General features: G+C 40.4%; 1 protein-coding gene across 4 annotated transcripts in view; it reads right to left on the bottom strand.

Annotated features, from left to right (window-relative positions):
• Window positions 1-14181, bottom strand: part of FBLN5 (fibulin 5) — a 55778-nt gene extending 41597 nt beyond the window's left edge. Inside the window, exons 1-5 of one of the 4 annotated variants that reach the window (XM_027804910.2) lie at window positions 13971-14181; window positions 8256-8322; window positions 7447-7507; window positions 3604-3796; window positions 1393-1447 (exon numbers count right to left, since the gene is read on the bottom strand). In XM_027804910.2, the coding sequence (XP_027660711.1) occupies window positions 1393-1447; window positions 3604-3620 (72 nt within the window). In that variant the 5' untranslated portion in view covers window positions 3621-3796; window positions 7447-7507; window positions 8256-8322; window positions 13971-14181. Of the gene's footprint in view, window positions 1-1392; window positions 1448-3603; window positions 3797-4438; window positions 4649-7446; window positions 7508-8255; window positions 8323-13970 lie in introns of those variants that run through there. The other 3 variants (XM_027804912.2, XM_005438881.3, XM_055716207.1) reach the window with 3 other exon arrangements.
• Window positions 14182-15256: the final 1075 nt, after the last annotated feature.

Here is a 15256-nt window from a genome sequence, read left to right as displayed (position 1 = left end):
ATGGGTTAGAGGAGTAAGCCAGTGGAAGTGGCCATGGCAGGAACAAGGGAGGGGACACAAAGTGAAACAGATGGTACTGTTTGGAATGCACCTGCCACTTGCACAGATGAATGCACAACACCACTGCTAGAAGTGTCAAACAAGTATGAAGGAATTCTGCTTTCATTTATTTTGGCATTCTGAGATGTTTTGGTATCATGTTGTGGAAAGCCAATATATTCTGATGGAAGAATGTACAATCAGCCATGTATTTTAATGAATGTACGTACTCTAGCTTTTATTCTCTTGTCTGTGCTGTGGTGTATACAGTACACCTGGGTTAGCAGGAAAAGTTAAGGTAGTTTTGAACAAAATTACTTTCTTTTGGACAGTAAATGATGATTCAGAAGCATATATGAAACTACTGTAGAACTGGTTTCAACAACTTTCTAGAACTTTGTTCTAGGAATTAACTGCTATCATCTTGGTTTCAAGTTGCTTTTTGCTTAGACAGCAACAATTGATTTAAGGTAAAAGATGTTCATAAAAATCACAATGGAAACAATATTTTTAAAATTATAAAAACAAAACCTTGAAGTCAGTTCTCCAGGGGCATGAAAACCATTTCCCATACAGATCTGATGTTCACAAAAATATCAATGTGTGCTATGTGCAGGAAATTTTCAATGTAGTAGAAAAAAACCAAGTACACTTCAGAGACTTTTGGCAAAAGTATTTAGAAACACAGCTTTGGACACTGAGTATATCTGGATTATCAACTAGGAATCCAAACTTAACATGCCTTTGGGAACTGTTTTTCCTAATTTAAAGTCCAAGAACACAAAGAACTAATGCTTCTGCTATTTCAAGAACTGGACTGATTTACTTCCATACACCCTCAAAAGTCCTGCCTCTTGAACAAAAATGATTTCAGGCATAAATTAAAATGTAAACTAGGATGCAGTCATTCAGGATCACAGTCCAAAAATTAAACAGTCTTAAGACAAAATTCTGCTATACACAGAAAACTACTATTTATACGAGTAAGTTTTTCAAGCATGGATGTTCCCCACCACAGAAATGAGCTGTCCCTGCTCTCATGGGATGGCTTTTCTTATTTCCTCTCCCAGAAGTGTTCAGCTCAGAGGCAGAACCAGATTTTCAGTGAGGTCCAGGTTTCTACAGGGATATTTTGCTGAGCTGGCAAGGATGAGCCAATAAGTTCAGTCCATGTTCAACTCCAGAATCCTGCTGGCTCCAGGTTCTCCCCTCTAAACCCTTAGACCACACAGCTTCCTTTTCATGTAAACCCCAGACCACAGAGCTTCCTATTCACCTGCTAGCCAGTTAAGTCTCATGCCATATAGCACTTCAGCACAAACCAGTACATAGATCTCTGCGTGCACCTCTCACCTGTGCTTTTCCAGGGCTTGAAAGGCAGACGGCCAGTGTGAAAGCAGTCAGTATCCTGTAATGTGCACAGAAAATAGGCTGAAGATATTCTGATATCCAGACTCATTATATAGAATTCAATACACATGGACAAATTAATATCTAGTGACACTTCAGTGTATTCCACAGTTTTGCTAACATTAATTTGGCCTCTGGAGGAGGAATAATACAACTGTGGGCCAGATTCATATCTCAGGGTCACTCATTTTACTGTGGTTTTATGCAACTGGGATGGGAATCAGACGTATGTGTCTGTTAACTAATCTATTTTTTATGACACCCCACACAGCAGCTCTTTAATGAACAAGTGTGCAATGTTCAATGAAGCATTTTTGCCCCTCTCTGACACCTTCCTTTTGAGACTATAAAAGGTTTTGTTTCACATTATGCACATTTTACAGATGGGTAAACCAGAGCATAGGCCCTGCCTGAGCTCGCAGTGCGATGCATTGGCAGGGCTGCAGACATGTCATGCAGGAGGTCCTGAATCCAAGCCAGTTGCTCTAACCGCTAAACCGCATTTCATCCCCAGGAGATTATATTTGAGATTAATCCATTTTCTTAGGGCCAGATTCTGTCCCTTTACTCAATCTTGAGTAATACGTTGCTCTGCAAGTAGACACACTGTGCCAGGTCATCAGCTACTAGAAGTTACTACCTTCAATGGAGCCTTCCCCAGTTATATCATCTTAGCATCTAGTGGGACCTACTGGGTCTCTTCACTGCAACTGAAAGAAGAGGATCCCTTGCTAACAGAGCTCTACAGCTGTTTTTGGAACTCCTTACCTGGAGCGTAAAAATTCTGATCAACCAAGCTCCCACACCCAAGTATTTACTAGCAGACAGAAAACCAGGAAAGAACAGTAAGAAATTATTGTTTTCTGTGTACTATGGATTTCAGTGTTTTACCACTGCCTTATATAAAACGTCTTCTCAATACAATTAGACCCACATCTTGCTTATCTTGGATTCTAGTTCTGAATGGCAATTGTATACAATATGTTCCCACAAAACCCGTACAGGAAGCAAGGGATATTTTAGGTAGCTTTAGTTCTGCTACCCAAGCAAGCTGCCAATTTTCTCTCTTAGAGCTGTCTTTGATTTCCAGTGCAAACTGAGCTGCTGAACAAGACCTACAAATGCATCAGACAAAACCACACACGAACAGTGACCGATACATTTGAACAAATTTGTTTGAAATGAGGCAATAGACAAGAGCTCTGAAAAGTAAACATAAACCCTGAAATGGTTGTTCATAGTGCTGCAGAGACAGACCGTGCTTGTTGGCAGCTTTTAAGTGAGAAGGAAAGGCAAATTGGGTGCAGACTTTTCCTTAGAGTTGGATGCAAGGCATCCAAAGTACGAGGTTATCCATTTAGGCTTGCACTTCATTTATTGATTCCTCAAATCTTTTTGAAGAGATTTTAGAGCATGCACTGGTATAAAGACTGCATACTCGCTTTACATATAGCAAGAACAGCACCAGAAGGAAATACAACAGGTTGCAGCTGAATGTTAACATACCTAGTAACTGGGCTGTGCTCTGCACTATTGCAGAGCAGTGCACGCTAACAAAACCCGCTATAAAACTGGTCAGACAAAACTCAGATGTTTTTAGACAGTCTTTAGTTTCTGTTGTTACAAGATGATGTATTCTTTCCTCTTGGTGTGTGTGTGGGGGTGACCTTACTGCCTCATATGTGTTCTGCCTGCAACCACCTTCTCCACTTGCTTATTACTTTAAGATCTCATATGCCCTCAAGAATTATTAACAGGCGTGCAGCTCAACCTATCAACACTATATGCAGCTGGTCACAGTAGCTTGCCCAGCAGGCAAAATATTTTAACTAGTAATTAACTTCTGCATAGTAACTAATTAGCTTCAAATCAATTACTGTAGCCAGTGGGATCTTTTGCTGTCACAGTTCAGCACTCCTGCAGATGCCGGGGTTCCTAAAGCACAGCGTATAAGCACAGATCAAGAAGGAACTTGTCAGAGACAGCACAGCTTTAGAACAGACAGATCATCTTTCCCCACCTCTGACCACTGAGATCCCATCTCTTTACAAATGGCTTCAGCAAGTGGATTGGCATACTGAATCCCTGCCACAGATATTTTCCACAAGTAGGTTTCCCTTCAGTAAGTAAAGAAATTTCATGCATACCACTTACCTTTTTAATCCTTGCATGTCCAAAACCGTTGGGGAAAGGTGGAAAAAAACCAGAGTCTGTGCTGATGAATAACTAGAAAGCTTTTCCAAACATTACCCTCTGCTAGCACTTCAGTTCCTCAGTCATTTATAGTCCAAAGAATGAAATAGCAAGTAATGGAGAAGATCGGGAGCCGTCTGTACCTCCTCAGACACTGGAGAGAATACAGAGAAAGCACCTGGTTTTGCTTAGTTCTCTTCTGTAATTCAGCATTAAACCAATTGGAGGAGGAATGTTAAAAATGAACACTTCATTTTCTAAGTATGTTAAACAATGCAAATGGGGGCCTCAGCCTGGGACAGCTGGTTTAGATTACAAAGCTCACCAACTGGCTAGACTCCTCACAACAACCTCGAGGAGCCTGCCAGGATAAAACACTAACAGCTTGAAGGAAAGTCTCTCCCGCTGCAAACTTCACAGTTAAAAGTGCCTCAGAGCAGAGAGCACCGTTATTGGACAGAAAGCCTTATCAAGGGACTGGAAAAGGGAAGGGATTGTTTTTCTTGTTCTGAGAACAAAAAAAAAAAAAAAAAAAAAAAAGTCAGGCTTTTTGGAGGCCCTCTAGCTGGTGTCTCGGACGATGAATATGCAACACTCGCTGCTTTGTGCCAATGGCATACTGATGAAAGGTCTGACCCTCTGGGAGGTGAATAACTTGAATTCATGATGATTGCCGCTACAGGAACTATATTGCTTGGGGATTATTTGAAAACAGGAATAAACAAATTAAACGTTCAAAGGAAAACAAATGGCTAGTCTACAAACACTGGCCCTTTTTAAGCTGACCCATACTTACGGGAGCTGTTTGTGAAACTAAATATTTCTCAGAAAAGACATATCTTGCAGATCTCCAGTTATGACTGAAGAGGAAGGAAATAAAGTACTTTTTCAGGTGTTTTGCAGCTTTGCCGCAGGCAGAGCTTTAGTAGGTCAAGCAGAACATTTATGAGATGTGAGAGCTAAGCAATCAGATGCTGCAAAGATTATGCTGGATCCAAAGATGAACACTGAAATTAAATATAGACATAGACATTAAATGACTACTTTGAATTTCTGTTGAATCTTCCATTTGAGAAAACCCTTTATTCCTAAGGAACGTGAAATGTCCAACAAGATAAAAATCTATCATATAGCTCCCTGTAACAGATTGAGAGGCAGAGAAACAGAGTTGTTACAATAGATATCCATAAAACTGGCCTCTAAGTATGGATACCCAGCTTGAGATACAAAGCTTGAGCTACCTCAGGACTAGTGAGCACCCACAAGTCCTATCCGTGCCAATGGGAAATGAAAGGATCTGTACCTCGCTAACTGGCTGTAATTGTCCAAATTTCTTTTAAAAAATGATGGCACCAGATGCTCAGTGCCATTTCTGACACTGTCTCTTGGTGAGTTGCTTACATCACCTGCATTGCATGGAAAATTAAACACTCCTCTAGAATTATTCAAACATTGTCAATACAGTTGCAGATAAACAAAACCCAGTTAACATTTTAAATAGACTTCCCAAAAGCTTAACGAAAGCTCACACAAGGGACTTTTGAAGAAGCTTGCTGGGTATGTTGCGAGAGGAAAGTTTTGTCATGGGTCAGAAAACTGGCAACAGAGAGAAAGCAAAGACTGGGCAAATTTTCATTGTGGCAAAAGGTTAACAGTGAGCATTCTCATTACTCTGTAAAGTTCAGTGTTTCTCAGTACACTCAATGGTCTGGAGAACTAGCAAGTCTAAAAGTAGCAGTGCTTATGGTGTGTTAGGTGTGTGAAGATCTACTATGAGAAACAGCTCTACATCAAAGCAGATGCTCCGACCACCCATTTGTGTGGATGAAGAGCTTGCTTCATGCACTTGTTGATACTTCGTTTGCTAATCCACTTAATTTTCCTCGCCATCACATAGTAAAAATCATTGTACGCATGCCCAGATCACCATACAACTGCAGCACTGGTCTGCTCCCGAAGAATTGCTTCAGACTAAAGAGTTCTGGTTCATCAGCCAACTGGCAGAGGTGCTCCAGTGCTGGAGACAGGAGGTGAATCCAGACCTGACCACCTAAGGGGCTCCCTTAAGAAGGAATACTGTACAAATGTTTTGATTTCTCCTGTCTCCATCTGACAGCTGGAGTGGATAAAAAACCAGAGTATAAAAAGTGTACCAAACCACAGCTTGGGCTAGTTTACAGTGTGGTGACTTTTTTTCCTAAATAAAAGGATTTGATGTTATGGCTAAGTGGAATTTCTGCAGTACCTTTCTGTAACTACCATTAGCCACAAAATAATGAGGTGCAGCCACACCCTTCTCGCAACTCTCTTTGATATGAAGAGTTGCATAAAGGAAGAGGTTTGTGGTACATAAACCCCCTTTTGTTCACCCTATAAAACCATGAATCATTCATCACCATGTGCTGACACCTTCATCATTTATGCTCAGGATGGTGGCTAAACTTCAGATCTAGCAGCACTATCACTTCAACGGTCTCAACTATCCCCCTATGTTATAAAATCTACTACTTTGTTCAGATTACCTTGATATGTTTTTTGTCTTCATGAGGAGGTGCAGAGCAGTTCTCAGCATAAAATGGGGCCCTGTTAAGTAACTGAACATGTTCCTGAAAGTTTGCTTTGTGCATAGCTAGGGTTGAAACTATATCTCTAATTACATTTAAGACTTGGATTTCAAAAATCATGTAATATATAATCATAACGGGCACATACACTATGTTGTGTAACCTTAACTCTACCCTTCCTGGATGAGATGTCCAAATGCATGAATCCCACCATGCTCCTGCAGATAATGCACAACACTGGGTTAACAGGGACCCTTAACACTACAGAACATAATCTAATGGCTTCTGAATGCTAAGACAAAAGCTGTACAAAAGTCAGGAAACTCAGTAAGTTAACTACACTCAACATTCCTGGACAAAAAATCTGCCTTACAAAAACAAGTCCTTATCTACTAACTTTTACAACACTTCATCTCCTTTTTTAATTCTAATATTACACTTACAGTTCTCCAGAACTACATCTGTCGAACACCCTTCTTTGATGTTCTTGCCATTTTTTAAAGCTCACCCTTTCTGAACTGAAGTTCTCAAGGACTTCATCAAACTGCAGGAGCAGAGTCAAATCACACATATCTGTGTGGTGGTAGGTGTGCAAGACCAAAGTCATTCTAAGTGCCAAGTCTTAGACTTCTTTTATACAGCCATACAGACTTGAATTCACTAAAGGAACTTGCCAGGAGGCGACACTTTAAGGCCCTATATGCCCAAGCTTTAGATGCTTAAAGCATCCATTTTGCTCCTACCAAACCTTACAGAATCAAAATTTCTACCAGCAAAACTGGTGAAACACATAGAGCACAACTGCTGGGCATTTGCAGATACACTTGCATTTTAATAGCACCTAAGCTCCATGAGGTTCACAAATTGGCCTTTTGCCTGACTGTGGAGATTGATCTAAGTGTTCTTGGAGACTGCCAAATAAGCAAGCTTTTGATATTGTTACATGTTGATATAACACACGACAGACAGTGATTTGCAATAGACACATCTCACCCTACTGCCACATGAATAGATTTAAACACATGGGAAACTTGGTCTCAAACACCAATTCTGCCTGAAAAAAAAGAGTAGGACTTGTTTCTTCCACCTCCCAGGAAAGAACTTAATTGCAAATTCTTGGCATTTGGGGAGGGCTTCCTCGCCTTTTTCAAAGATGGACTACTTCACACAGCAGCTGAAGTCTGCTTCATTCAGTGTCTGAATTGTTATGGCCATCTCATAACATGATCGATGCAATAACCTGTTCCAGATGGCTCAGGCCAGAAGCTTCAGCAGCACAGTCCCACGTGTATTTTCCTTTCCTAGCCAAACATAACACAAGCAAGAATTAACAGTGAAAATTAACATATGTAATTGTAAAAACATCACTAGTGCTAACTAAAATGTACTCGGCATGTAGAGTCTCCAAGATATCATGTGTTGATCTGCAGCTCACACTATTGTTTTTAGGAAGGAGAAAGTATAACAGTTCCTGTTGTGCCTGAGTCCCCTGGGGCTCAATTGCCTCAGCATGGCACAGTTACCACCAAAAAAGAGCTAATACAGCATCTGTCCCTTCCTTCCTGTATGGGGATGTCACTTATCTAAAGCATGCATTCCTTTGGGATGGCAACACCACCGACAGTACCACTGCTTTCCAGGAACAGTAAGCAGAGCGCCATTGTAATGTTGTAGCAGATGGTCTCAGAGGACCCTACCAGACGGACCACACAATTAAAAGTTCTTGGTTTTCTTTATCTAACTCTACATTTTATAGTCGTTACTATCTTTAAAGGTCTGTGGTCACTCGGATACTAGTTTCTAACAGCACAATTTCTTTTAGGAAAGAAGTTATCAGTTGAAAACCCAGGCACCACTGGGTCCATTCTGAAATGTCACAACACTAAACATGGACCAGCATCTGACTCCACTTTATTGTCTTGAAATCATTAATCAACCTATTAAATGAAGAATAGTAGAATAGAATCTAGCAGGTACATACCAAACAGCTTAAACTTATGCTCAATGAACTGCGTCTGCTGTAAGACAAAATTATTTCAGGTATATGACCTTTAGTGAGATCCAGATTGGTAGTCATGATCACCTCTTTAGCTGCAGCATCTTCTAGGAAGGCCACCTGAGGCAAAAAAAGAGTAATATTCTTGCAAGAATGCTTCAGCATGGTTCAGGGTTTCTTTTTTTCTCCAACAAAGGTAAGGTAAGGTAAGAAAACAAATGAAAAGCTTTTTATAACTTACCCAGCAAAAGTACAGAACCTTTCTCAGGAGTATTGGTGCATGGGACAACTCTCAGCAGGTCCCTTCCTATTACTATGAATTTCCAACAGTGTACAACATTCTTGATTTTTCAATCCGTAAACGCATCTGGCATTTATGCTTTTAAAACTATTTTCCCATAAGAAGTGCATAAAACATCATGCTATATCTAAAGACAAAAGATCTTGAGAGGTCACACCTTCCCCTTGAGTTAATGTGAGTATCCAAGATGATGATGCCCCAGCCACCATTAATACTTACACTTTTTCCCCCTGTTGAATCTCACCCTTGAGCATAGCTCTGGTAACTGCAATTCACATTTTGCCTGAAACTGGACAGATACTTCAGTTTGGTTTTGTTTATTTTAGAAGACTGACATGTACATAAGCTAGGCTGCCACCTTTTCTCCTCTGCTTTTTTGTGGTTGAAAACAATGCTCTTTAATCCTGCGACAAGATGTTTATCAGCTTCCTTGAATAACAAATGTAAATCCTTTATGGCCAATTTCAGCTAAGAATTACTTTCCATAAATAAAGACCTTAAATTCTTAATACTTCTGGACCAAGACTAAAGTCCGCTTCACTATTTGAGCAAACCAACATTCAGTCTTCACGAGTACCTGGGATACGTAAACTGTTGGTCTCCAACTACAACCAGACAGAAGTATCTACTAAAACCTCCCCTAGAACTATTCCGGATGGATTTATTTTATGCTTAAATGCCTCAAGACCGCAGTGTGTTTTGCAGTTTCGCAACTTCTTTACTAACCTGCGCACCACACCATACATGCTGGGCACATCCATAGCACAACAGCACCAAGCCACACGTTACAGCAGCTGGCTGGAGACAGTAGTTCACCCTTCCAGGACAACCTGGCAGTGTTCCCCATCTGCTGGGGCATGTGTACTAGGAAAACATCAGACCCACCCATGCTTCCTCCTGTCCCAGGTACTTTATTTCCATCACGTGGAATTTACATTTTGGCCAAGGCTTTGGTTTTTTTCCCCCAGATTCAGTTGAGCATCCTTTCTCCCTTCTGTTTTTCCTTTTTTTTTTTTTTTTTCCTTTTTTTCCTTTTTGATATTTCCTTCAGTCTGCTTATGCAATTCACTTTGTTTTTATCCAAAGCAACCAAAAGAATACTCTTTGTACCATCAAGAATATTCTGCATTTTCCATCAAACACTTCAGGTTTTGAGCAAGCCCAAACAAGTCTGTGAAAATGCCATCTCTCAACAGGGATGTTTGGATGTTCACAAGTATGTGCACTATTTTTGTAAGGGCACCTGCCAGAACCCTGCTGATGAATCCAGAGCAGAAAAATACTTGACATCAGCCCGCTCTTCCAGAGCTTCTTTCTTTCCAAGTGGTGAAAAACATTCCCTTTTAAAACATGCTTCACTCTTATAGGTGCACATATAAGCAAAGGCTTCTGGTTTCTTCTTCCAATAAAAATATCAGCAAAGATGCCCATGTTTTTGGATCTTTTCCTTATCTTGTGATTTCCAGGGTTGTATGTTAGACAAATATAGGAGTGGCAGAAAGTTTCCATATGAGGAGAGGGATAATTTTGACTATTTTGTACTTACTCAACTGCTTTCCTAACACCAGAAGACATTTATAAACTTTTTTTCCCATTTAGAAAATACTACACTTAATTTACTTATTCCTGTAGCAGGGATTACACCATTTCACAATTTACCTGTTTAGTTTTGGGGTTTTGCAAGTTAACCATGCTGTTTGGAAATAAACTGGCTACGAAAATGGGTGATAAAAATTATGTGTGTTGTCTATTTGTTTTCAGACTCGTTATTCACTGCTGTGCAGCAATGAGGGCTGCTACCAGGAAGTGATTCAGAATGCTATAGGCAGCAATTCCACTGAGCAGGGGATGTACTGCTGTTTGCTAGTTCTGCTGTACGTGTGCTGCAGTGCTCACAAAGTCTGGCATAAGGATGCAGTTTACAGCAGATTATTTCTTTCTTTTTAATCTGTTGGCTTTTGCTTTGCTTGTGCTGGTTTTCAGTACTGGGAGTTCCCCCTGCAGAAGCAGCCTGGCTGTTCCCAGGGGCTCCAGTCTGTTTGGGTGCTGTAGGGGACCAGAACCTCAAGTAGCCATGTGAAAAGTCAGTGGAACTGGACCCATCTCCCAACAGAGGCACTTGTACTGCTAACAAAGCCCATAGCTGGAGCCTGACAAAGCAATCAGTCCCCATTTCGTCCACTGTTTCAAAGCAAAATTCAAGAAGCTGAAGTTGTGCCAGATGAAGAAAATAGAAAGGAACAAAACCTCTGACAGGTTAAACGTAAAAACCAGAAAAGCAGGCCAAGAAAGTTTGAGAAACAAATCGTAAGAGGCATAAAAGCTAATAATAAATTCTTTTTCAGACACACCAAGAGCAGGAAAACTGCCAAACAGTCTGCAAAGCCAACAGATGAACAAGGTATAAAAATAGTACTTAGAAAAGATAAAATCATAGTAGAAAGTTCAGTGATTCTTTTTCATCTCTGTTTGCTACAGAAACTTCAAGAGATTCCCATAGTGGAATTGAAAAAAAAACCCAAAAAACCAAACAAACCAGAAGAACTAAAAACAAACAAAAAAATCATACTTGCAAGGATCTGCCTAAAATTGAAGTGCCAGCAGGAGAGGTTGTGAAACAAATCAAGAAAACTAGGAGTAACAATTCATCAGAACTCACCTGACATTTAGAAATTAAGCATTTTAAGTGAATTAAATGCAAAGGTATGTAACAGCTGAATTATTTATCGTAACTAATCTCTCACAACATGTCCTTAGTAATAGAAAAACAGAAGGTACCAAATAAGATACTGTATTTAATAGGTTTCCATATAACACTTAATAAAATACAGAACAGTAAATCCAATGTATCAGGCAAATCAGTAGCACAGCACAGGAGACTTAGTGTTGGTGGTTTAGGCGTGCATTTTCTTGGAGATTGTCCTTAACAACTACACATCTCAGAAAACTGGCTCTGATCCATGGTATAGGGACTTCGTTTTACATTTACTCTGTTACTCCATGCAGCTGAAACTGGCTCCAGTCAACTCCTAACTGGCACCTGTAAATAGCAAACATGAAATTTTTCCAGCATAAACTTGGGAATTCAGGTATAATACATACTATTTCTTTCTATGTCTAGGATTTAATATACAGCCTTTGTGGCCACCCTTGGTAGCCCAAAAAAGGGACCACGGAACAGGCACTGAAGCCGAGTTATGTGTGGCTAAGACTCCCAGCAATCTTGGCACTAACACATGCCATTAGGAGGTCTGCTGAGACACCTTTAGAAGACCATGGAGGAGAGAAAGAGAGGAGGACCCAAGAAGGTAAGTCCAACTGCTTTTTGAAGTGCAACTTTTCAACACTAAACCCATCTCCTCTCCTCTGTACTCTCTATTTTTGGTAGCAGTCATAGATGCAGCAGTAGCCTGGGCAACTAGGGGACTCTGTGCCAAGCACAAGGTCAAGACCACGTCACTGTGACAGAGCACACATAACCTTCATCCTGTGAGTTACAGGCTCAATTTGGCCTCTCACCAGAGTTTTGTTTATACCTCCTGAACTGGAAGGTTGGCCCTTCAAGTTTTGATCAATTGCGATGATTTCTGATGTTTCCCTATTCCTTTCTAGTTTCTAATGAAAACCTTTTCTTGAACTAGATTTACTAGTCACATTTCACTGGGGCAGTGCAGGCTTCAGGTTGCCTGCAAAGCATCTGTTAAAAGTACCAGTATGAGGAATTTGGAACTACTTATCGAGTTCAGGAGAAGAACATGGCAGCCAGAGTGCTGAGGGCTCCCAGTCCAAGTAGGCAGGTTCTGGGCAGCACCCCACAATCATCATTCTGTCAAGAGCCCAGTGAAGACAGAGGTACCATCCACAAGACCTCTGTCTGCAGATGGCACTCTGCAGGTCCTTGATCCCGAGTCCTCTGCAGACAATGTGCTATTCAGAGTCTGGGTTTGGGTCCAGACAGATCTGGCAAGCCTAGTTATGACTCATTGGTTTTCTTTAGAATCCTGTACTCCTCAAATTTTTGTAGTTTCATAATAAGCCTCCTCTAAGTTAGCTGAAAACTGTTAAACATCTGTTCCTGCTCCTATTGTCAAAAATAAAGCAGTCTTCTGTTTGCCTTCATTTTTATTGGCACCCACTACTTGAGCATACAGAGCAAAACTCAGTCTAAATATTTTCCAATTCTATTTCCAGAATAAGTTTCAGTTTTGATGACTATTTTTCAGTGCTCCAGTCTACCATTCAAGCCACTTTCTTTACTATAGTTTTAGTCCTGGTACAGTTTGTTGTTGAAACCATGGTATGGCATGTAAACCAAAACATACGGACGCACCAGAATCAACTCTGTGATTTTCTTGTAATTCTGAAAACACCCTTTTATTACAAACAAAAGCATCGCTCAAATACCTTAATACCTTATAACAATAGAGAAAACTGCTGCAGGAGACAGGGAAACATTTTTACATAAAGGTTAATTTTACAACCAGCATTTCATGTGGTTGGCTCCCCCTATGACTAGCTGAATCCTTTATTTCTCTTTCTATAGGCAGTTTCTCAGACACCTGCACCTGAAAGTGTTCAGGGTCACCCTCATGGTCACTACTTACTCTCCTGAGAAATACCGTTTGCAGCTCTCATCTTTTACACATGTTCCCATTTAGGAACTAATATTCCTATCTACCTCACTTTATTTGCTTAAAACTGCTACTGCCTCTTACTGCTCTGTTTACATCCAGTTGCCACTTTGCTGCTTAAATATATTTTTACTGATAATACTGTATTTACTGTTCAGGAACCATGATTCTGGGTACCTAAGTAGTATAATTCAGGGTACCTCTATTTAGTAGAGTAAATCCAGTTGCCTCTGCCGAACTTAACATGGGCTTCTGTCTGTCTGGGCAGCATCGAAAGGTCAAATTCTCAAAACCTTAGTGTGTCCTTAGCTCCCTACTCCCTAATTTACAAAAGTTTAGATTTGAAGTATTGTAACTCTTGGCTTCCTATTCTCAGAGGGTTGCGATTAGCAGTGCTTTCCATTCTAGGCAGTCAGGGGCTACAACCAGTCTGCTTTTACTAGGTCAAGATCAATCATCCAGCTTTGCTTGCCTGACAGAACAGCCTTTGCAGATAGCTGCCAAATGACAAAATACACACTATCTTGACTGTGTTATGTGCTTTTTTTCCCTGAGCCCTTGGACCATTAATTATTCCATCAACAACTATTAGATATGAAGGGGATGCGCTACAGTGATGGCCAATAGTTTCTATTTCATAATGACATAATAGTTCCTAGCTGCCTCAAATCTGTAAAATCTCTTCGGTTTGTGCCCCAAACCTGGTCATGCTGCAATTCAACCCATCTTGCATAACCATCTTGAAATTCACTGGAGGGATATACAGGCAGCATCTGACGTTGCAAATTAAAACCTTAGGGATAACCACGTAGAAGTATTGCCAGGATTCCTCTTACCTTCATGATACTGGTTGATATTCAGTGTCCAGACCGCTCTCTGAAGAGTTAGGTTTCCTTAACACAGAGACAGAAAAACATTCTAGGTTGCTTGTACAGCAAGAAACAGCCGTCCTCACTTTGTTAACAAACACACAAAATATGCATAAGCAGTCTGTTTCCCCGATATCATTGCTCTGTAATCTGTCAGTGTTTTTTGAAACGACACATGTGAAAGGGCTTCTAAATTCTGTTCTGTCAATCATTAACAAAAACCTCTAATAATAGTTGACCGTAACTCAAATACTATAATCCTTTCCCACTATTCCCACAGACTTAAATGGTTCTCTCACTAAAACAAATGGTTAATTGCAAGCATTGAAAACTAGGTTGAGCCACAGGGAATTACGATTTCTGGTCTATTCCCTGTCAAACTCCACATACAATTTCTTTCACTCATACAATTCCCACTCAGTACACATGCAAAACTGTTTGCTGCTGACAAGTTCAGCAGCCGTGTGAAGAAGTGAGACTAAACGGCAACACTGCTTTCTCAGGAACAAGAACTGTCTTCTCAAAGCCTGAGGCATATAGCCAGGGCTGTTAAAAGGCAAGCATGCAATCTCTAGCTGTATTTTTCTGGGGATGAGCAGAAGACCACAGCCTGTCTCACACGCTTCAGTAGAAGCAAATGTACTAACAAAAGTGAAGCCGGGAAGGTTTTGATGCAAGACATACAAGAAATCCTCTTTTCTTAAATACATAATTGTTTTTATTACTGTTGCGGGAAGATGTAGGAAGAAAACTCTCACATTGCACACACCAAATGATATTAGTTATTTTTGGTTTTTTCTTGATACTGACAAATGGTAAATACATTCAGAAAGACATTTTCTAGCCTTGGTGACAAAGAACACCCTTTTCTTCAGGAAAACACACCCTCACCTTCAAATTTTCTGCTGTCAGATGCACATTTTAGTTAGATTTCAGCAAAGGAGTGTGGATACTAGGAAATGCATTTCATCTCACCCGCTTGCAGGAAGCGCATAGTCTCCTTTTTTCAACAGGCTAGGTTAAAGCTTAACTCACATAAGCATACAGGCCCTAAAAGACATATGTGATTGACCTACTCAAATATACGCCCCGTACAAACATTATAGCTGGGTTTCACTATTGTGCATTAATGTGTCTTCAGTCAGGGAGGAAGTTTTCCCACTTATTTGCTAGTTTGACTTATTTTCACACCTTCATGAAACATGTTAACTCCTCTGTTGCCACTGACTCTGCACATAGCAGCGAACCATAAA

The sequence above is a fragment of the Falco cherrug genome, chromosome 7, assembly GCF_023634085.1.
Source record: "Falco cherrug isolate bFalChe1 chromosome 7, bFalChe1.pri, whole genome shotgun sequence".
Taxonomy (NCBI): domain Eukaryota; kingdom Metazoa; phylum Chordata; class Aves; order Falconiformes; family Falconidae; genus Falco; species Falco cherrug.
The sequence above is the reverse complement of the archived record's forward strand: the minus strand, read 5'-3'. Positions and strand labels throughout refer to the sequence as shown.